This window comes from Opisthocomus hoazin, chromosome 18, assembly GCF_030867145.1.
Source record: "Opisthocomus hoazin isolate bOpiHoa1 chromosome 18, bOpiHoa1.hap1, whole genome shotgun sequence".
NCBI lineage: Eukaryota > Metazoa > Chordata > Aves > Opisthocomiformes > Opisthocomidae > Opisthocomus > Opisthocomus hoazin.
Window position 1 is genome coordinate 17118608 of NC_134431.1, and position 21244 is coordinate 17139851.

General features: G+C 50.2%; 1 protein-coding gene across 1 annotated transcript in view; it reads right to left on the minus strand.

Annotated features, from left to right (window-relative positions):
- Positions 1 to 11902, minus strand: part of NKAIN4 (sodium/potassium transporting ATPase interacting 4) — a 58034-nt gene extending 46132 nt beyond the window's left edge. Inside the window, exon 1 of the mRNA XM_075438451.1 lies at positions 11550 to 11902. Within this exon, the coding sequence (XP_075294566.1) occupies positions 11550 to 11603 (54 nt within the window). The 5' untranslated portion in view covers positions 11604 to 11902. The remainder of the gene's footprint in view (positions 1 to 11549) is intronic.
- Between the last annotated feature and the right edge of the window lie 9342 nt (positions 11903 to 21244).

Genomic DNA, 21244 nt, shown 5'->3' on the forward strand with positions numbered 1-21244 from the left:
TCTGAAATGCCCTTTGTTTGCAGGTTAGTATCCAGAATTGGGAGTGAGGAACTTTACATGGCCATGGGAGCCACGGCGAGGAAAAAACTTGGCAGCCATGAAACCTGGGTTACATCTCATGCAAGGAAAGCATCCTTTGGCTAAGCGATCTGCAAAGGAGTTGACTGCCCCTCCACCTCCTGTCACCATGAGCTGCTTCAGAAATTCATCGTACTTTAAATGATTCACTCAAGTATCCATTCAGTCCCAGTTCATAGATTGCAGAGCCTTTATTACACAGCCATATATTTAGCACTGGAATAGTTCTCAGCAGTTGTAACAGCCCTGTCATCTCAGGAATAAAACAAAGAGCCATTATTCATCAGAAGGGAGACACAGTCTTCATTGTCTGAAACCATGGCAGGGTTTTTATATCACCCTCTCCATTCTTTCAGGCTGTCACACAACTCAGTTTTAAGCTGTTTCAGTGGCAGCCCTGGAAGCCCCAACGCTTCCATAGCTTCTCACAGCTAACTTCCCAGCTGATGTTGTTGTAAACTGGCAGCAGGACTGATCCTGAGCACACTGTGTATGGCCAGTGACTTAGGAGCGGGAAAGTTCACCTTTCCAGACAAGCTTGAGATAGACGTTAGTCTCTGGCTGGGTCAGGAGTAAAAGCCATGCAGGGTTATTTAAAGACACGAGGAAGTACAGCTACAAGGAGCAATGGATGAACGTGCCTTTTGGGCACTGGTTATATCCAGACGATCTGAGTTCGGGCTCTGGTCCGATGGCAGAGCGCTGTGCAGGCTGCAGGACCCAAGAACACAGGGAGCTGTGCGTGCCTGCTGTCTGACCTCACACTGCTGGGGCTCCTGCAGCCCTCCCGCACAGAGCTCCAGTTCGCTTGGTGGGTGAATGTCCAGCGTGGAGCTGGAGGAACCAGCCTGCTTCTCTGGATTGAGACACCTGGGGATTAGCACCTTGAATCATAGAATCATAATGGTTGGAAAAGACCTCTAAGATGATCCAGTCCAACCATCACCCCATCACCACCATGCCTGCTGAACCATGTCCCGAAGTTGCATACCCACACGTTTTTTGAACACCTCCAGGGATGGTGACTCCACCACTTCCCTGGGCAGCCTGTTCCAACGCTTCACAACTCTTTCAGTAAAGAAATTTTTCCTAGTATCCAGTTTAAACCTCCCCTGATGCAACTTGAGGCCATTAAAGATGTGCTTGGCATGAACCGCCCTCCACCCTGCCTGCCTTGCTCTGCATCTCTGGGAAAAGCAGGTCAGACTTGGGGCCAGAAGACTGCTACTCACATGCGCTTCTGTGGTGCAAATGAGCCCCTTAAATGCAAACGCAGCAGCACCATTCACAGAACCAGCTACCATCACGGTCTCCTCAGGCTTCTGAGAGCATTTGAGAATCTGCCTGTGTCAGCATGACGGCCGGATAAAGAGCATGCACAGCAGATACCTCCGGAGAGGTGCCACGCAGGGGCTCTCACCAGCTGTTTGTGCGGTGAGGCAGACCCATCCCTCCCTCCAACATCTCCTCTCAGAATAATGAGATGGGAAACTTGAAGACCCAGAATCCTAAAAAGTGGCAGACATTTGAAAAAGAATCGTCCTTTCCCAGCTTTGTAATTTGCTTTAAGGCTGGCAATCACATTTCCAAACCCCCATGCTCACTTTTCTCCACATGCTCGGAAAGCAAAGGGCACACAACAGACTGTGAGCTCCCATCACACTTCTCCCAACACCCGCTCTCCTCCCTGCCGAACAGCCAGCTATCTCCCAGGCTAATTAGCCAAACCGTATTCTGCACATATTTAGCATTTCTGAGTAATTAGGATAATCAGATTTCTCCCCTAATTCTGTACATATACAATATAAGCAGGTGTATTGCCTTTCCCACAATGGTATCACAAAAAGCGTGTTGTCTGCCGGAGCGGGCGATGCCAGCCGCCTGTCAGAGCCTGTTCTCGTCTCACACATGGAAAGCTGCTGCTAACGGATTACCAGTAGCCATAGGACATTGGGAACTGGGTTTGATTTGGCTAAGTAGCCAGTAGTTCAGATATTGATGCAAGCTATCAAAATGCACAGAGTCTTCAAATCTGGCCAGTTCTCTTCACCATCCTCCAGGGAAGAGCTGCAGGAGAAGCTCTTCTGAGCTCTTCCTGGTTGAACAAGAGGTGTTTGGCCCAGAACCTCAAAGGTGTTTTGGGTTCTGGGGAAGTGCAATAGTCCACCCAAGTCTGAGGACTCAGGTCTTGTCATGCTCCAAAAGGTTAGTCAGCCTACAGACCTAGACCTTGTCTCTGGGGTCCTGTTAGCTGGTCAACACATACGTGTGGTCTCTGCTGCTTTCAAGGCCTGTCAATGAAAGTCAAAGCCAGTCAGGCCAGACCAATTCTGTCTTGTCCTGCTGAGGCAGGGTCTTTGGTTCAGGAGGAGTTTTTCCTCCAGTCAGCTTCACTCAATAACTCCTTCTCAGGAAAGCAGAAAAGTTTTTAAGTGCCCATGATGACATCCTGGTCCTTGGAGCATCTGGATGTGGTGCTTCCACCAAAGTGGGACTATTTTGCTCTTAATGGAGTATCAAGGGTCCAGTGTCTCTGAAAGGAGGAAAGGACACTCCCAAGCTCCACAGAGTGGAGTTAGGCCCTCTTGAGTATCTGCACCATAGCAGTGATGTTAAGGAAAGACCCTGCTACATACCCTCCGCAAAAAGACCATCTATCTGCTGAGCTTCACGTAGGGGAGAAGTTTGCTCGTAGATCTTGTAGTACAACCCAACATACTCCCAACACAAAGAAGCCATTTCTAATGGGGAGGACAATGCTCTCATTGTAGTACTGTGGAAATAATGTCAAAACCTCCTAAATATGAAGAAATCTGAGTAGGGCCAGGCTTTAGATTCCTCCTGATCTCCAGGTAGGTTAACCATCCTGGTACTGAGATTGAGCTCTGGTTACTACAGAGGTAATTTCCAGGAGGAGCTGAAGATAGACAGTGACAAACTGTTAATTGTGGTGAAGCTGTTTATCTGTGATGGATGAACACACCATATAGAGCACTCCATGCAAGGTTACGCTCCATATTTTATAAGTTCCGTGTGGGTAATAAAATGCTCTGTCCCCTTCTTTAGCGTCCTCTGTCTCACCTTCCCTGTTCAGCTGAAATGGTGCTTACAGATGAACTATCTCCAGAGAATAGCACTTGGGAAATATAATTCAGCATGAGACACTTTAATGGGTCCAAGGCTGTTGTCAGGGTCACCACAGACACAGGACAGGTCCCTGCTCCCCAGAGGGGGGTCACAGGAGGCATCTTCCCAGGCTTTGTATATTCGCCGTAACTGTGTATTCATCTGAGCACCAGGATTCATTTTTTATTAAGTATATTGAGCTCTTGAGAAGAAGCGTAACCCAACTGTCCTCAGTAATATTCAGTTCTTGTTCTTCCATAGCTTTGCCCAGGTGACTGGTTGCCCAAGAGCTCAGTAATGAAGGAGGGAGCCTGTCCTGTATCATTCTGACCCACCTTCCGTAGGTCAGCGATGTCCCAGCTCACTCAGGGATGGCACAGTGGCAGGGGAAGAGATTGGGTGAGCTGTGCTGAGAAAACAGATCCTGTCGCAGAGCAAGGCCCTCCTACACCTGGGAGATCGAGCTCACGGGCAGCCCCGAGGGGTGTGGGATGGAGCGAGCCGGGATGAGGGGCCCTGGCTCACGCTGCTCCAGGCATCCCACCTCCATGGACCCCATCAAGGGGATCTTCAGCCGGGCTCATGTCTCCTCTGAGGACAAAGCAACGGGGAGCAATCTGCGTGGTGAGGGCCTGCCCTAAAGCATGGGAAGGGCACGAAGGCTGGATCCCACCCACGCCATCAGCCCTCCCGCCCTGTCACCGTGCAGTCAGGCTGCTGCTGCCATAATGGGGCGGCAGCTTGTGCTCCCACACCTCTGAAAACCAGGTCCTGGGTGGGCGGACATCTGCGTGCTTGCTCCATTGGTGCAAAAAAAAAATATGATGCTGGTCCTGGTTTTCTAGAGTTTTGAGCATTGGATGAAAAAACTGGCAGAAAAAAAAAAGAAAAAGGGAAAGCAAACAGCTATTTCTCTGGCCTGAGAGCGCCTGGAGAGCCGGAGGGAAGCTGCCTGCGGGGCTGGCCGGTTGCTGAAAGGTGGCAAAGGAAGCTGGCACCGTGACTCCTGACGTCTGCCTGCTCCGAGCAGGTGACGAAGACAAGCTGTTGCCTTGATTCCCACAGTATATTTTCATTAAGCCGTGGCAGATGGCAGCAGAGGTCACCGCTTCCACACCATCATCCTCTCAGCCGAAGGGTGTCAGGGAATCTGACACCTCAATTACTAAACCTAGATTCACCCAAACACCGTCCAGGGTGAAGGAGGAAGGGGGATGGGAGAAGGTGCTCTCCTAATTTCCATGAATCCTCACCTTTGAGAGAAAATCTGGGACGTGCGCTTCCCCGATAAACAACATATTTGTGTCTAACGTCCTGACACAGAGGCAGCTGTGCTGAGAACAAGCCACAGACACCAAGAAAATGGCAATTAAGTCCTTGTGAAAATAAGACCAAAAAGCATCCCTTGGAAAAGACAGTTGATGTTAATGAGCTACAGCGAAGTCAAGGGAGGATCTATTGATCTTGCCCCAGCAGAGAACTGCTGCTCGCTCCTCTCTAGTCTATGAAACCTCAGAACACAAAGAAAATAAGACTTCTGTTCTTCACAAGGACGTTCAGATGTGGGCCTGGCACTCAGCTAATCCAGGGAGAAGCCAGAGCAACATCACCATTGACTTTGCCGAGTTCAACGTGAAACACAAACCCGATACGCTGGTGAGCAGCAGCACCTTTGCTGAAACCCCATCTCAAAGATCTCTGCCAGATATTTCAGTCACTTCAGGTTTTCTCATCCATACTATTACTACCTACTTTCCTATTATTACTTTAATACTACTACTAATTCCCTACATTTGCTACTATTAATCCTCATTTTTTAATCCCTATTATCCGTGACAAGAAGAAGATGAAATAAGATTCTGACCCTTATCAAAGCTCAATAAACAAGCAAAGCAGAAATCATTTATTCTTATTCTGAAATCTCATGAAATTTAAGGTAATACTGTGGCTCTGGAATGATTACAAAATGTCTCAGATGACTGGTAATTCTGCAGGGCGTTTATTCACTGAGTTTCCTTCTACAACAAAGACAGCGAAACCCACTGGACGATGAGCAGCTGAGCCAACTCGGTGAGGCACTGCCCGGCAGCAACACCCGAGCCTGCCCTTCCTCTCTGAGGACTTCTCCCCTTAAATCCCACCACGAGCTGGGGCTGGGGGAGACATGATGACATCAGAGATATTGGGAAGATGCAAACTTTCAGAATGCACAACTCCAAAGAAAAAAAAAACCACACCACCAAACCAACTTCTTTTTAGAGAGACTTTTCAACTTCTTTACAGAAGCTCGAAAACACTTCTGAAAAGTTCAAACTATCTGGGGTTTGGCACAATAACCCCCCCCCATCGTTTTCAGCAAACATTGCTAAATGCCAGAGTATTTTCATTTTTCTGCCCAGAAATGTCCTTTTTCCCCTCCTCGTGTTCTGGAGATGGGGAATGGGAGAAGAATGCACTACTTTCGAGAAAAAAGTTTCCACTTTGTTGAAAACTCTCTTTCTACCAAATTTCAATGTGGAGACACAACCTGCGCAGTCAGGTGTGCTCATCCCATCCCATCCCATCCCATCCCATCCCATCCCATCCCATCCCATCCCATCCCATCCCATCCCATCCCATCCCCTGCAGCCCTGGAGGAGAGGGGACAAAGGGAACCCCACAAGCATAAGGACATTAAATCACAGATTAGCTCTGTTGTTTGTTTTTTTTTTTTAAATAAGAGAGAAAGGTTGAGTTCTACTGACCTCAAACCTAATGTTTTGTTAATGGGAAAAGGGAATGCTACAGCTGGGGCACTCACTGCTCGCTAGATCATCTGCATTTTCTTAAGTGCTTGAAAAGCAATGGGCTATTCCAGGGCTTTCCTGGAGGAAAAGCAATCACAATCTGGCCTTTGTTATCCAGTTTATTCTCCAAGAGTTCCTACTTGAGGGCCCCTGGAGCAGATTCTTGGAAGAGCTCCATTTTACACCCCAGCCAAAATGATCCGAGTTTCCGTACATTATTAACACACAATGCAGCAACGTCAGCTCGGGTGGGAGCTGCAGCCCTCCCTTAACGCCACACCGACACCAGGAAAGGGTCGCCATCGGGGGGACAACTGTCTCCTTCTCTTCTTGCATAGCCCTGGTGCTTGGAGAGAAGAAAAAGGGGAAGGCAAAGGAGCAGAGAATGGCCTGGAAAAATCAAAGCGCGGTCAGGCAAACATACTGCGTCAGCCAAAATAAAGCCCCGGTTGCCCAAGGGGAAGAGTGGCCCTCAACACCGCCCTGCCCTCGGCTGCTTTCTGGCTTGGCCTTTGCCAAATTTCATTCCTGGTCTGCAAGCGCTCGATGGGTTTGGTTAGAGGACACAAAGAAATGTGGTTCCTGTGAGTCACTGATGGTCTCCGCCACCACGATGGGAAACGCGGCCGCGGGCTGCCGGGCAGGGCCAGTCTGCAACGGGGCACGTCTGAGACGCAGACCCCAAGCACCCCGTCCCTTGGGCTGCACGGGGAGCTTTTGGGCTTAGACCGCTCTACTCCAGCGGTACTGACTCCAGCTGCTCGGGAAAAAGAAAAAAAAAAAAAAAAAGAAAAATCTCCTCACGCAAAAATTCAATTTTTTGTAAGAAAAGCTCCACAACTCCAAAATTACAAATGTTTGCCAGCACAGCAAACCTTTGCCAGCACATTTTTGACTTTTCGCCATAATATTCCGGCCAAAACTTGGGAGAAAAACTCAGAATTATCTACGGAAAGCAGATACTTCTCATGAAAATATTCATTTAGTCAAATCCCCAGGTTTCTACTGAAAGTCAGCTTCAGTGGAAAATGCTGACGAGCTCTATTATTGGCACAGCTTTAATTTTCCTTTGTCTAGAGCAGACACGGAGAAGACAGCATCTGTCAAACGCAGTCTTTAGACCTACGTTGTTATTTAGCCTGGAGTATTGTTCAAGGACTTCAGCAAAGGTCCAAGCCCTCACGCTGCTAGGTGCTGTGCACCTACACGAGGGATAGCCCCTTCCCCAGAGCGATTGTAACCCAAGCACAAAACATGGAGAAGATGACCGGGGGGGAGAGCACCAGGTAATTTTGGAAGGGTCCTGAGCTGCGTGCCGAGCAAAGGGACACCGTGTTTCCCCTCACACCGGCTCCTGCCTTCAGCGCTTCATGTTCAGCCGTACCCTCGGGAGATGCATCGACTGCCCCAGCTGCAAAAGCAGCTGCAGAGGAGGGGAGAGAGGGGTCCTATGCTCCCCACCCCCACCTCCAGTTCAAAACCTCCCTGGAATGGAGAGCAGAAAGCCAAGAAAGCCGTCTCCACAGCCTCCTGACCCTACAACCCTCCTTGCTCCTTCCCTCGGGGAGGAAGATGCTCCACCACCCCTCCCTCTCGCAGCCCACGCGTCCCGAGCTGATCGAGTCCACCTATTTTAACTTACGGGGTATTTTGCCCGGCTCCTGCCTTGCCGTGCCATCCCACCCACCCGTCTGCCACGGTCCCCTTCTGCCCTCACCCCCTGCGTGCTCCTCATCACTTCGTCCCTCAGCCAGACACGACCGCTTTAGCTACGAGACAGTAGCTAGAGAAGGATCTGCGCTGGTTTCAAATAGTTTCCAGAACTGGTCATCCTGTTCTGTAAGAGATTAAAAAGGCATCGCTAAGAAGGGAGTGAGGGGGAAAGACAGCACGAGAAAATAAATAAATAAAGGTATATGGTTACTTTTGGTTAGTCTCAGTATGCAGCCCCGTCCCAGGGCGCCTTGTTCTGCGCCCATTTGAAGTATTACTCACTTTTTCCATTAGAAGCTCTTATTCTAGGGGGATTTATAATGTATCTGTAAAATTGTCTCCAGGCTTTGCCTGGCATCTGAGCTCTCGCTCCACAGACAGAATGTAAAAAAACTACAGTTGTTTGATTTATTGGGACATGGCATGGGGAGGGAGGGAATTTTTCCACGCTCGGTGGAAATAAATTCACACAGTGCCTTCAGTGGACAGTCACTTACTGCTCCAGAAAGGTTTGGGTGCAATCTCACGCTGGCAGAGTGGGAAGAAGCAAATCACTGATTTCTTTTAATATTTCCCTGCCTGAGACCCAGCCCTCGTTTGTGGTTTCTCACCACGACCCACCCAGCTCACAGTCCTGCTGGGCAGGACAGTCCCTGCCATACCACGCGGCTTTGGAAACCCTGCCCTTGACGAGCCTTTTTCACCCCGAATTTCTCCAAGGGACATCTCTTCACTCTCTGCAGAGTCTTTTTTGCAGAGTCCTGATTTTTTTCCTGGGGAGGCCAATGCCTCATTGAAGTTCTGCTGGTGTTTCTTTAATCTGCAGCTGCCCACAGGCTGGGAGGGCTGAGCAAGGGCTGGCGAGCTGCTGAAGGCAACCTCAGCACCTGCGTGGCCGAGGTGTTTGGGCACAGCGAGAACCAGGAGGTGACAACACCCTTGGGATGCAAACTCCGGGCTGCAGACACCTCATCGCCTCACCGCTGGTCCTCCCCTGTGCCATGGCTGAGGACAAGCTCGTCTGCGGGGTGGCCCTGACCGGGGCCGATGTTCCCCCAAACTTCTGCAGAAGACAGGGGTGGATCGGGGAGAAGGGAAGGACCAGAGCCAGCGACACACGCCGGGATCGGGGGGAGGGAGAGCCAGAACCGTCTCGCAGCCTCCCCGCGGCACCGCTCGGCAAAGCAAGAGCCTGACATGGACGTCTCACGGAAACAATAACCTGAAATCGGAACATGGGAAATTATTTATTCAACCTACAGCCTTCCCTCCCGCCTTGATTAGCAAACCGCCGGGGAGCCAGCCCTGATTTCCTTCAGACAGACGCGCGGCTCTGCTCCTCTCCTCTCCGCGCCGCGAGCGCTCGGCCCGTGGGGGCTGGCGAGCTCGTTGGTATTCGCGCTGTGTAGCGGCTCCCTCAATTCACACGCTGTTCTGCTCCCCGCCTGGATCACAAACTTTTTCTTTGGGAGCACCCACTGCAATGATGAATCTGTTTGTTTTCTGCCTTGTTTTTTCCCAGCGAAACATTTAGGCTGCAGCACGCAAACACCTCCCCACACACTCACCCCATTAATTGCACCTAATAATAAAACAACCTCTACGAAGCATTGCCGCGCAGATTCCTCATCTGATTTTGTTTGGTGGGAGGGGTGTTTCACATTTCCATTCATTGTTTATAAAAAGCCCCAGTGAAGCCCTGAGGAAGAAGCACGAGAACATGTAAAGAAACCTAGGGGGGTGCTGCAAAACCGAAGCGGGAAATCCCAGCGCCAAAATCCTCTCCCCGAGGCAAAACCTCCCCAGACCAGAGGGAAGCCAGGACTTCACCCCTGGGACTTCGGCAGCGGGAGACACGGAATTTGGCAGCACACAGGGCAGACTGTGCAGGGTTCAAAGTATCAAATGAAGCAGAGCAGAGACATGAGAGGAACAAAGGAAGTTCACGTCGTTATAATTTATTGATGATCTTGGCCTGATCGCTTCAGCGTTTTGTCCTCACAGAACCCACCCTGAGCAGCAGCGAGTCCTGCAGGTCGCTCGCCCGTGCTGACGTGGAAGTGATGTGACGATTTACAGACAAAGTTTGCTTAAAAAAAATAAAGAAATAATTAAAAAGCACCAGCCTGGATCTCACCCTCACCCAGGCACTTGCTGGGAAGCAGACGGGGTCCCCTGACCTCACCCCCACCAGAGCGCAGCTCCAGGAATTCCCTCACCATAGTTCACATTTTTCCAGCTCTACCATTTCACCCAGCAAGTGCCATGGGAAATCACTACGGCCGAGGCATCCAAACTTGCTGAAGAATGAGCCAAACTGATTCTTTTCTTCCAGGAGGAGGGTCTTAAGGAAAATAAAGTGCTGGGGGTTCTTTGTCCCTGTATCTTGGATACGAGAAAACTCCCACGCTCGTCAGAAATAAGAGCAGCACCAGCAGCTCATGGCTTTTTCTCTTATTCTTTTTTTTTTCCCCTCCAGTGTGTGTGAGCGTGTGCTTTAAAGCAGGAGGACACAGTGATGGGTTTAAGAGACAGAGAGTGCTGAGATGCTGGTTTCTACTGGAATACAGGGTACAGCTGCTTTCTTCTGTGATCACAGAATCACAGAATGGTCGGGGTTGGAAGGGACCTCTGGGGTCACCCAGCCCAACCCCCTGCCAAAGCAGGGTCACCCAGAGCAGGCTGCACAGCACCGCGTCCAGGCGGGTCTTGAGTATCTCCAGAGAAGGAGAAATCATGGGTGAAAAATCAAAAGAAATAATTCACGAAACTAAACACACTCCCCAGCCACTCAACCCGCTCATAAACATGCCTAGGGAGATGCTTTGTGCAAGACAACCCCGCCACTTCTGTTCTGTATTTTGCTGAACCAGGAGTCGAACCTTCCAACTGTGCCAGTCGGGGTTACCGGGGCTGCATCCCCCCCCGCCCCCCGTCCCTTCGGTTTTAGGCTGATGCTTTGCTCCGAAGAACCAGCAGCTTCCCAGTTTTTCTCTCCCCCCTTCAGGGAAGCGCCCGCTCCCCATCCCTTTGGAAAACACACCGCTGCCTCAGCCAGCGACTCCGAGACGCGGAGTGTCACCCGGCTCCCCCCCCTCGGCACCGGCTCCGTGCCCAGCAGACCCCCGCAGCAAGCTCCCCTTCCCTGCCCGCTGCCCCCAAATATCGGGAGCAGTAAATGAGACGGAGCAGAGACGCTGCCGTTTCCTTTTTAAGGCCGGGGGGGCCCCGCAGCCCGTTGGCCATCGCCAAGCAGGGACACCCCCCCCCCCCGGGACCCCCCGAGCTTTGTTCGTCCCGGGGCCGCAGATGTCGGGGGAGCCGCGCCCGCCCGCCCCGGGCTCCCCGCACGCCGCGCGGCTCCTCCCGCAGGGACACGGGTGCGTTTGGACCCCGGCTTGCCCACGCACCTCACCCGGCGGGGGGGGGGGGGGGGGGGGGGGAACAGACCCCTCCCTCGCCAAGAGCCCGAGGGCACCGGGGGGTCCCGGCCCGGAGCAACTTTTGGGTTGGTTTGGGCTGGAACAGCGGCGCCGAGCCCGCCGGGGCTCCCCGGACGGAGCGGTTTTGTTTTTAAGTTTTTATTTTCTAAGCACAAACTTATGAATTAAGAACTTTTTTTTTAAAAAAAAAAAAAAGAACAAAACCTCACGTTTCTCCGAGCTCCAGGCATCGCCTGGCACCAACCCCCCTCCCGCTCCCCGGGAGAGTTGAGGGGGCACTGGAGCCTTCACCGGGGCAGCGGGCAGCGAGGCGCTGGGGGTGAGAGGGGGCTCCTGTCCCCGTCCCGGGGCGCCGACCCCCCCGTTCTCCGCCACCCCCCCCTCCCCGAGCGCCTTCACTCACCAGCTGCAAAGTGCAGAGGAAGATGAGGGTGCAGCGCCCGGTGCAGCATCCCATGGTCCCCGAGCAGCGGGGGCCGGGGGGGGCCCGGGGCTGCCCGGCTCGCTCCGGCCTCTCCGCGGCCCGGCCCGCAGCCGCCGGGAGGGACGGACGGACGGAAAGACAGACGGAGAGAGGGAGGGATGGCTGGATGGAGGTCGCGGCGGCTGCCGGAGCCCCTCCGGGAACCGGGGAGGAGGCAAGTGGGGCCCACAGCTTAAAAGGGCAATGCCCCGGCGGCGGCTGCGTCCCGCAGGCGGGCAGGGCTGGCGGGGCGGGGGCTCGCTGCCGCCTCCCGGCCGGGCCTCCCCCGCAGCCCCCGCAGCCGCCGCGGGATGGTCGGGGCCCCCGGGCAGAGCCCTCCCCCGGGGGCTGAGCCAGGCTTTGCCCCTGATTTGTTTTGTTTTATTTTTTTTCCTTGGTGGGATGCTTTTCCCCCCGCCGTGCGGGCTCTGCCGCTGGCCGGGGGTGCTCGGGGGGGGGGTGGCCGGGGGCCCCCGGGGTGGTTGTGTCTATAGGAGACGGAGCCTATAGGGCATCCCAAGCGAGGGGAATCAGGGGCTCCTCTCCCCCTCCCACATACGCCAATCACCTTCCTCCCCGCGCAGGTGCTGGCACGCTCACCCCCAAAATCATCAAGCCCAGAATTAACCTCAAATAGAATGGTTCTTCCCCTAAAATGTGTCAGCGAGAGCGCACACGGAAGACAAACTCAGAAAGGGGAATAAGACAAGAAATTATTTGAAAAGCCCATTTGTGGGTATTTTCAAGTATATACCCAGGCTTGTGGATGAATCCCAGCCGACAAGTAGCAGAGGGGTGTAGGGGAGCATCTCTCTTCTTCCAAGCAGAGCTTCTACCTGAGCACCATCTACGAACCGCGCACCATACCCTGCATCTGCAGAAAAGCGAGTCACTCTGCTTCAGTCGCGAATGGCAGAGCAAATCCACGAGCGCTCAACCACCGCCTTTCCAGCCCCGAGTCCTTCCCATCGCCTCCTCTCCAGACGGAGGAGCGGGGTCCAGCAGACGCGGGATGGTGTCAGCCCTCCCTGCCGCACACGTTGCTGGTCGGCCCGAGGAGCAGGTCACGCGCTGTGATGGGGACAGACTTGTTGCTGGGCTCAGCACAACAGGATAAGAAGCTTTGGGAGAGTCTCGTCTGATGACGGTGTCATCTCTTTGCCATCTCCAGTGACTCCAACGGCCGCACGACGGTTTGCTCCCTCACTCTCAGGCTGATCCTTCTTCCTCTGAAGCAAGTCAGGGTTTTGCTTCTGCCTCCAAAGCAGGGTGCGACTTCGTACCGTGAGGGACCAGTCCCGCTTTTCTTTAAACAAGCGTGCCCCGAGAAGGAGACGGTACCTGAACTGACAGAGGCTCTGTCATTTTACCTGAGGGAAGTGTTGCCTGACTATACCCCAAGGAACCAGGATTAGTCCTAAAGTGCTATGAATGTTAAAAACCTTATATGAACAACATTATTGTTATTCAAATCAGCCATAGGGAGAAACAAAACCAACAAACAAGCCAACTCTGAATACCTAAGACTAGGAGACAGACTCTGAATTGATCCCAAATCCTACTGGTTTTACATGGTAAAGTATATTGATTATCTGACCTGTGCACTGCACATAACCAGGGCATCACTTCATGCAGGCAGATACAATAAAACACATTTTATTCTAGGCGAAAGGAATACACCCAGAGAGGAAACCAATTTACTTCACACAGAAAGCTGCGGACTGAAGAAGCTTTGGCAGTATTTGTATTCGCAGGAAGATGGGTTTTGGATGGTGGAGGCAATAGGAGCAAAGATCAGTTTATTTTTTAATTAGTGCAGATAAAACATTCCTTACAAACTGCGTCGGGAGGTCTCTCTCTGCACTGTAGGGTCAGGCAACCTGACATCAGAACTAGAACAGGAGCTCAAGACTGCCGAGAGCAGGCTGGGGTCCGGCTGGTTTGGGCTGCATGCTCTGGAAACCGCTGGGAACAGCACGGGGAGGGCCGGGCTGCAGCCGTGCGGGTTAGTACCTGGCCTTTGTGCCATGTCTTCGGGTTTCCTGTGTCTCTTGTTCTGCCTCCCGCTTCTAACAACCCCCCGTAAGCATAGCAGTTTTCCAACTCCGTTGTACTACAAAGGAGACGTCGCGTGAAACAGCAAAAGGCATTGCTGCTGAACTACAAAGTCTGACACCAACAGGGTTTTTTCCACCTGCACTTTTATCTTGATAAGCAAAGCAAAAGGCAGCGGTGTGTTGGCTGGGACTCCACGTGCATCTGAAAGGAAACACCCTGACTCTCCTTAGCTGATGAAGAAGGGTGAAACCACAGGGATAAGGTAACCTGTATTTCAAAGAGAGAGACTTGGGACTCCCAGAGCCTGAGCTTGTAATCTTCATTCGCATGATTTCTTACCCACGGTGGTATAGCAGGAGGCCCGGACACACAGGGTATCTGCCTTTACACATCCAGGCAGCCTCACTGGTTTTAGTGGGGCTACTCACGTGCTGGACGTTGGAGACTTGCTTCAGCACTGTAGTTCCCAACCTCTTCTGACTATGGACACCGGAGGAGGTGCATGGAGTCCGAGTCTCCTGACAACAGGTCTGGGTTTTTCATTACTCTTTGCAGGCCAATTAAGAAGTCTCCTGCAGATCTCCAGAAAACCCTTTATTTCCGTGAGATGAAATACTACTTCGCTGAATTTGGACCGAAGTCAATACGTAGAACTTAGATCCTAATTAGGTTTATTTACTTAGCAGGTTGATTAACAAGGCACCATTGGATGAGGCAGCCCGGAGGCTGCCGAAACACGGTGCCATCAGTGATGTGCTCTCTAGCACCGGTGATCCCCCGTGTGTCACCACACAGTGGTCCTTGGCTTGGCATGGCCACAGCAGCCACTGGCATCTCCTAAAAACTGTGCGAAGCCCTGACCCACCTGAATTCCTGCATGAGCGCCACAGGGCCACACATCTACCCTGAGAGTTTAACTCATAAACCCAACTACAACTTTAAATTAGCAAAAAAGAAAGCAGCCAAAAACGTTCAGTATCCTGAAATTTTCACCTCCCAAAGTACAACCTCATCTTGATCTTTCCACAGAACAAAATGTTGCTTTGAGAGTCCAGTCTGGATGCCAAGAAGGATTTCTCCTGCTTAAGGGGTTTTGGGTGGGGTCTGAGAGATTCTCAGCAGGGATATCGATCCCTGCCCTGTGTACACAGAGCAAGGCAATCGCAGGCAGCTCCATCCCTCTCCATCAGACAGCCATCAGGAGACCAAGCCAAGGGAACCAGTCAAGCAGTCATTATTGCAGTCCTCTCCAGATGCTGTGCCACAGGTACGTTTAAGGGATCCTGGTTGTTTCTTTTTTCCTTTGATTCCCAAGGATGCCCCTTCACTTTAAGATCCTGATGCACATGCTGGTCACGTCCTGACTTCATGGAAGGAATGAAATCAGTTGGGAATCATCTCCAGTTTCGAATGATGCCCCAGAGACCGAATGTTCCTGCTCTCAGCCAGTGCTTGAATCAGGAACCTCTTCCCATCCAAATTTCTTGTGCTGAGGGGGTTGCATGGATCCAGCTGCATTGCTAGGGGAGATTAACCTGAGACAGCAGGACCTTGTTATCTCTTGTTCCTGGCTGACTAGATCCAAAATAACTCAAGAAGTCACAGGTTTACTTCAGAAGTCAAGAAGCAAAGTTAGCAAGCTTGAAACAAAGCAGCAGTATCTTACCACAGCTTGTTATCTCTCATATCCGCAGCCTCCGCGCTCTGACAGATCAAGATGAGCAATAGAGGCTAAAAGTATTAGCTGGGGACATGTCTCTTCACAGCCCAAACCCTGTAATTGTCACAGCTGCTGAAAGCTATAGATGGTCTTACATCCCACGATACACGTGGGGTGCATTATTCCGCTCCGTTCATTTACATTCATCTCTCCATTTTAATAACCTCACCTGGGTCACAGTGCCTTTACAGATGTCTGATCAAATGCAGCGGTGTCAGAGTACTCCAACCTTATCAATGCCCACATCCAGAAGGCAAAATGTCCCCATCCCAGTGCTTTATGACCTTAGGAGCTCATCAGCCAGCCCGCTCCCCTCCTTCAGGGCAGACAGCTGCCTGCCCAAGGCGGCACATCACAGCAAATTTCTCTGTCACAAATTAGAAGTAAAACCCGCTGCCAGTCGTCTGACTGATGGCAGCTCTCCACTGCGCACAGCAGTATTTCACAGGGGACGCATTCAGAACGATCAGTCTTAAAGTCTTCATGTAAGAGGTGGGCGAGCTGTGAACCTTCCTGCCACAGGACACTGTGGATGCTTAAAATGTATACAGCTACAAACGGATCAGGATAAATCGTCTTCCTGGGCGGGAGGAGGAAAGGGCACTAGCCTCTGCCCCCTCTCCTCAAAAGAGTGACGCTGGATGCAGCGACAGGACCTAACTGCTGGTGACCAGAGAATGCCACCGCTCACCGTGGGCAGCCAGGTCTGGCTGTAAGAACTGGACTCTGTGATATTCCCATGTGTCTTACTGAAGACATTTTAGGTAGAAAAGGATTAATGAAGCCAGCTAGAAAGAGAGAGAGATCATGAAAAAAGGGCAAGGACATTTAACCTTCTAATTTTAAACTAGTAATTTTTTAAACCTCCCATTACCTTGGGGTAATAACTAGAGAGTTGTAGCAGAGCTCAGCTGCGCTGGGACTGAAGCCAGCTGAAGCCAAGGCTATCAAAGTAGAAGAGAGGTGGCAATAGCACGGACATGTCCTTCTCCTCTCCAGAGCGACCAGCGAGGCAGAGCAGCCCAAACTGAGCAGCACTGTAGTGACGCACCCTCAGCAGCCGCCGTCCAAAGGAACCACACTCTGCTCTTCCCCTCCTTTTGCAGCCTGGTGCCTACAGCGCAGAGAAAAACAGCCCTGTGAGAGAAAAGCACAATGTTTTAAAAATTGTTCGCATCACTACACAGGAAAGAAAACAATCTCAATGACTTTTACGCTTTGAAATGGTTCCCCAGCAGCCCAGGGCAATTTGTAAAATTTATCAGAACCGGTGTGTGAAATCTGTCATTTTCTCTCTGATCCCTGTGAAGTCTTGGATCTTGTGAAGGGAGGCAGCTCCTAATCAGGCTTTTCAGCATTTCTGCACCACCATCATCTACATTCCGCATTTGTAATTCCCTAATATTAACTGGCTGAGCTGCACAACGAATTCTCGTCCCTCTTTGATGTGCAAGCGGAGGGTGGCAGCGGTGGCAGGCAGATCCACTGCGCTCTCCGGTATGTCAGAGCAACAGCAAGGTGAACAACTTGTCCACATCTAGAGGATACAGCTACCTTGTCTGTATGATCAAGAGCTTGTACGAAGGAAACACAACCGGTACCGTGCCTGCCCTGGATCAAACACACAGGCACCCATTTACCGCTACAGCGGAGTCAAGGTTCAAATTCACACTTTTACAGCTTCCATAAGATACCTTGACAATTCTGCCGTAGCATCCCACAAGCAGGCTTTCAAATAACTCTTCTTCTACTTCTCCAGGACTATAGAAGAAAAACATAGAGACAGAAACCCTGGAACTGACCAGCATCTTAGTCTGCGGGGGGTGCCTCGTGCCACGGACCATCACCACGCCGGAGCAGCAGCACCGAGAGCCTCCCTCGCTCCCTGAAATTCCCAGTCTGTCTTCTTTACAACCTGGAGGCCAAGAACATGAAACAACCACTGAATTGCTTTGGGAAGAGTCAAATGAGGGTCATAGCAGCTCCGGGGCTTGCACGCCAGTGTTCCTGGTGCAGGTGCTCTCAGAGGCAGGGCCTTGGGTGGAGAGAAGGGAGTGCCCCAAGGGTTAATTCACGCAGGAGAAGGGAGCTGCCGCAGCTGACATCCCAGCATCTCAGCCCATGCAATCTGAGTAGCTGGCAGGATTGCATCCACATTTCCAGCTGCAATTTCCCTAGGCAGTGTGACCAAGAAGTAATTCAGTGCAGCTGCCAAGCTCCCTGGGTATTGATACCAAGTGATTATTCAAGGTTTCCATGCAACAGTTGCATTTCTAAAATGATACGATAAAACAAGAGCCAAAAGGGTGGGAGCAGGCTCCAATTTTGGGCAGCAGCTTAGGGCACTCTGGTTTAGCCAAGCTGCTTCTCCATTTGCTTAGGAACCGTTTCTTCCTCTCAAATGATTACAAACTTCCTCAAGACAATTTAACAAGTCCCATGTGATATGATGGAGAACACATCAATAACAAGTTTCTTTTCGAGTGTCTTTTGAAGGACATCTACAGCAGCGCGTGCACAGGAATACGGTGTCAGGAGCCCGCATATACAGGCAGGTATGAAACATGCAGCCAGAAGCTGTTCAAACACACGCACACACAAGACAGAGCTACTTTTCTGCCATGTTTTCCCTGATATTCTTTCCCATCCCAGCCGGTGAGAGCTACTACGTGTTAGGAAGTCAGCAGTGTCAGGTGTCGCCAGGCTGAAGGAGCATTTTTTTACATGCATTTACTTTAGAAAGAATTAATTGCCTTGGAAGTAATCCACTTGAACCAGCCTCCCAAAGTTCATTCCGAGTGTCCGCAGAGCAGATACAGGCAGCCAGCGGCAATACCAGGCATTTTCACCCTGCCCGGACCGTGCTGGATGGCCACTTGGACAGCTTTGATTGGCAATGATACAAACTGTGATGTGACAAGCACATACGTGACATTGACACAAAATTAAAGCTGCGTGTAGTAGTAGCTGCTTGTTAAATAGAAGCTATTGCTGTTCTGTTTGTCGTTTCAATATCAGAGGTGAGGCTTCCTGCTGTCTCGTAGGAAGACTTTCCAAGTTTTGTCCCATTCCTGAAATGAATAAAATGTGCCTAGGCAGAAGGTGTGATGGGGTCTCTAAATACAAGTAGCTGCTTAAGCTTTTTTTCAGCTCTAGCTATGCAGTGGAGAAACATAATGAAAGGACATTGTAGTAACCTGATTGACAGTAGAAATGCACGCATTAAAATGCGCTCCCAGCTGCATGGGGGAGTGGGCACGGTGAGCTCAAATCAGAAGTGAATTTCCTTATAAATATGCAGCGGAACGATGGGGGTTGATTGCTCTCCGCATCTCGGCTGTGCTTTGAAGAGCTGGACAGGCAATTCCGCGCCGGAGGCTGCCGCGTGTGATCCGTAGTGCAGGCACGACTCCTTGTTCTAGCTGTAGGACCAAACTCCTGCCTAAACCCTGGTTTCTCTTGCCTGACCACCAGTAGGGCTGTACTGGCAATCAGGTGTAGTTACAGATTTTGCCAGCGTTGGGTTACCTGAGGAAATGTATCAGAGAAGCCCTGCAACACAGGTTCCTCAGCTGAAAAGGAAGGACAAAGTAATGTTCCCTTGCACAATGAGAAGGAAGTGATTATTAAGTGCATGTGGCATTTCCATCACCTAATGGCAATTGTCATTGTAGCTGGGTAAAGTTGCTATGCTGTGGCTGCCAAATGCAATGAATATCAATAACCCTGAATGCTATAATTAATAATAAATAGATTTTATAATATAATTTAATATTTATAATTAATAATAAATACATCTTACTTATTCAGCATAACAAATAATAATGAAAATTAAACATTTTGTAACAACCGGGCTGATGTTTCATCCCACGGCAGAAAATATTTCACATATTACTGTTCTAATATTTTTTATTATGTGACAGAACGTTAGTAGGAATGAGCTTCTGTCAAGATTTACAAATATAAGACACCCTCCAAAGTCACTCTGAGTTCTCAAGCCCGTTAGGTTAAAAATATGATCAACTTTTTGGTGGCTCGGGTGACAGCCCGCTTACCGTTCACAGGGTGCTATCCGAGTGTGCCACACACAGAAGTGCCCGAAAAACCCTCCAAGAGAAGGGGGTTATCACATTCCCATCCATTAACGAGACTACTCATGGACCGAAAAGGGCTGAGATCAGGGTTTTATTATCATTCACACAGTTATAGTTACATAAGTCATGACAACACAGTACTGGAATGGTGACATTTATCATGCAAACAGGTCTATTCCTTGCTCCTCGCTCTTCAGATTTATTAAAGAGATTTATCTAACAAGGGTATCTACGTTTCTTTTTGTTCCCTCTCAATTTAAGCGTTGTGACATCCTGCACATTACTCTGATATAGTGGCTAATCTCAGGTATGCTGGGAGAGAAAAAGGCAATAAAAATCCACGGCTTCTCAGTCCACGACAATTGCTGCTAGTACTGAGTGTTGCATTCAGCCCACAAAGGTGTTAATAAACAAGTCACAACAGGGTTTTGTTGTTTCTCTTTTTCCTTTAATATTTGAAGAGTTCTGAGGAATCCCTCCCGACCCTACACTCATGCTGTGAGCTATTCTAGAAGAGAGTTTTTCAGCTATTTTTGTGGAATTTAAACTGAGTGGTAATGCCACTTCATTTCTGTCAGGGACTGCAACATTTAATACCCAAAATCAAGCCTTATTAACAGATCAGAAAGGATTTGCAAAATCTGCAAAAGAGGAAGAAGTGAAAAAGAATGCTCCTTGGTTTAGATCCTGTTCCAGAGACTTTTTTTTTTTTTAACTAAGTTTCACAGCCATTATTCAAAATCCTGAACTTACAGGCAAAATTGCATACTAGATAGGTTATCTCAATAAGCTTTCACTTGCTGTTAGTCTCCCTCACTGTAATTACAACGCACATGTTCATGAAATCTTTGCAGAATCAGGCTTCAGTTGTTTTCTGTGCTCTCAAATCAGACTACCCTTTACATGTTTGAGTATTATCTTTTCACAGCCAAGTAAAATTATTTTTTTCTGAAAAATCTCAACATGGAAAACAGCTCAAAAGACTGTGCCTGCCTTACACTTTACTTTATCCTCTAATTTGTTCCTTATAATCACATTTCGTATGCGCTTGACAGTGGGCATAGCAATTATAACAATTGCAATTGTGCTAGAAATATTTGTAATTTAGTTTCAAGCTAGGATCAGTTCATAACTAGAGAAAGGGAAGGAGCAGGAAATACAATGCAGGATGCCTTTGTAAATGTTTCTTGTTGGCATTATCTATTATCTTAGAATAGATATTTGTCACACATTGCAGAGATGGGAAGAGAGCTATGCACCCATCCCGAATTCCGGGAATGGAGCAAACTGGACCTGCCAGGGAATGGCATGCATTTATTTGCCTGCTAAGAAAGGCAAATGTTTGTGGCTTCCCTTAGCTCCTGCTGCAAAGCAGACAGTCCTCTCCTGCAGCCTTCACCCACGTAGGTCAGTCTTTGCTGCTCCCTGTACATCCCGGGTTGAAGATGACTCCTGGTTCAGGGAGAACGGCAGTATTAGTGCAGTGAAAACAGCAGCACTATTTTGTACTTCGTCGGCGACAGCGGTTCTGATCCCAGGAACACACAGCTGCCACTGCAAGAGTCTGCTGCCCAGACTGAGCGTGAACACGCACGTTTGGTAAACTCAGACCACAGGAGGCATAAGGCTCCCAGCCCTGCACCGCTGCGGATGAAAAACACTGTCCGAGATGGCTCCCCCGAGGCTGCAAGCACAGGCATCGAACGCGCAACGCCACAGAGCTACCGCCGGCACCAGTCACCACACTACCTACCCATTACAAC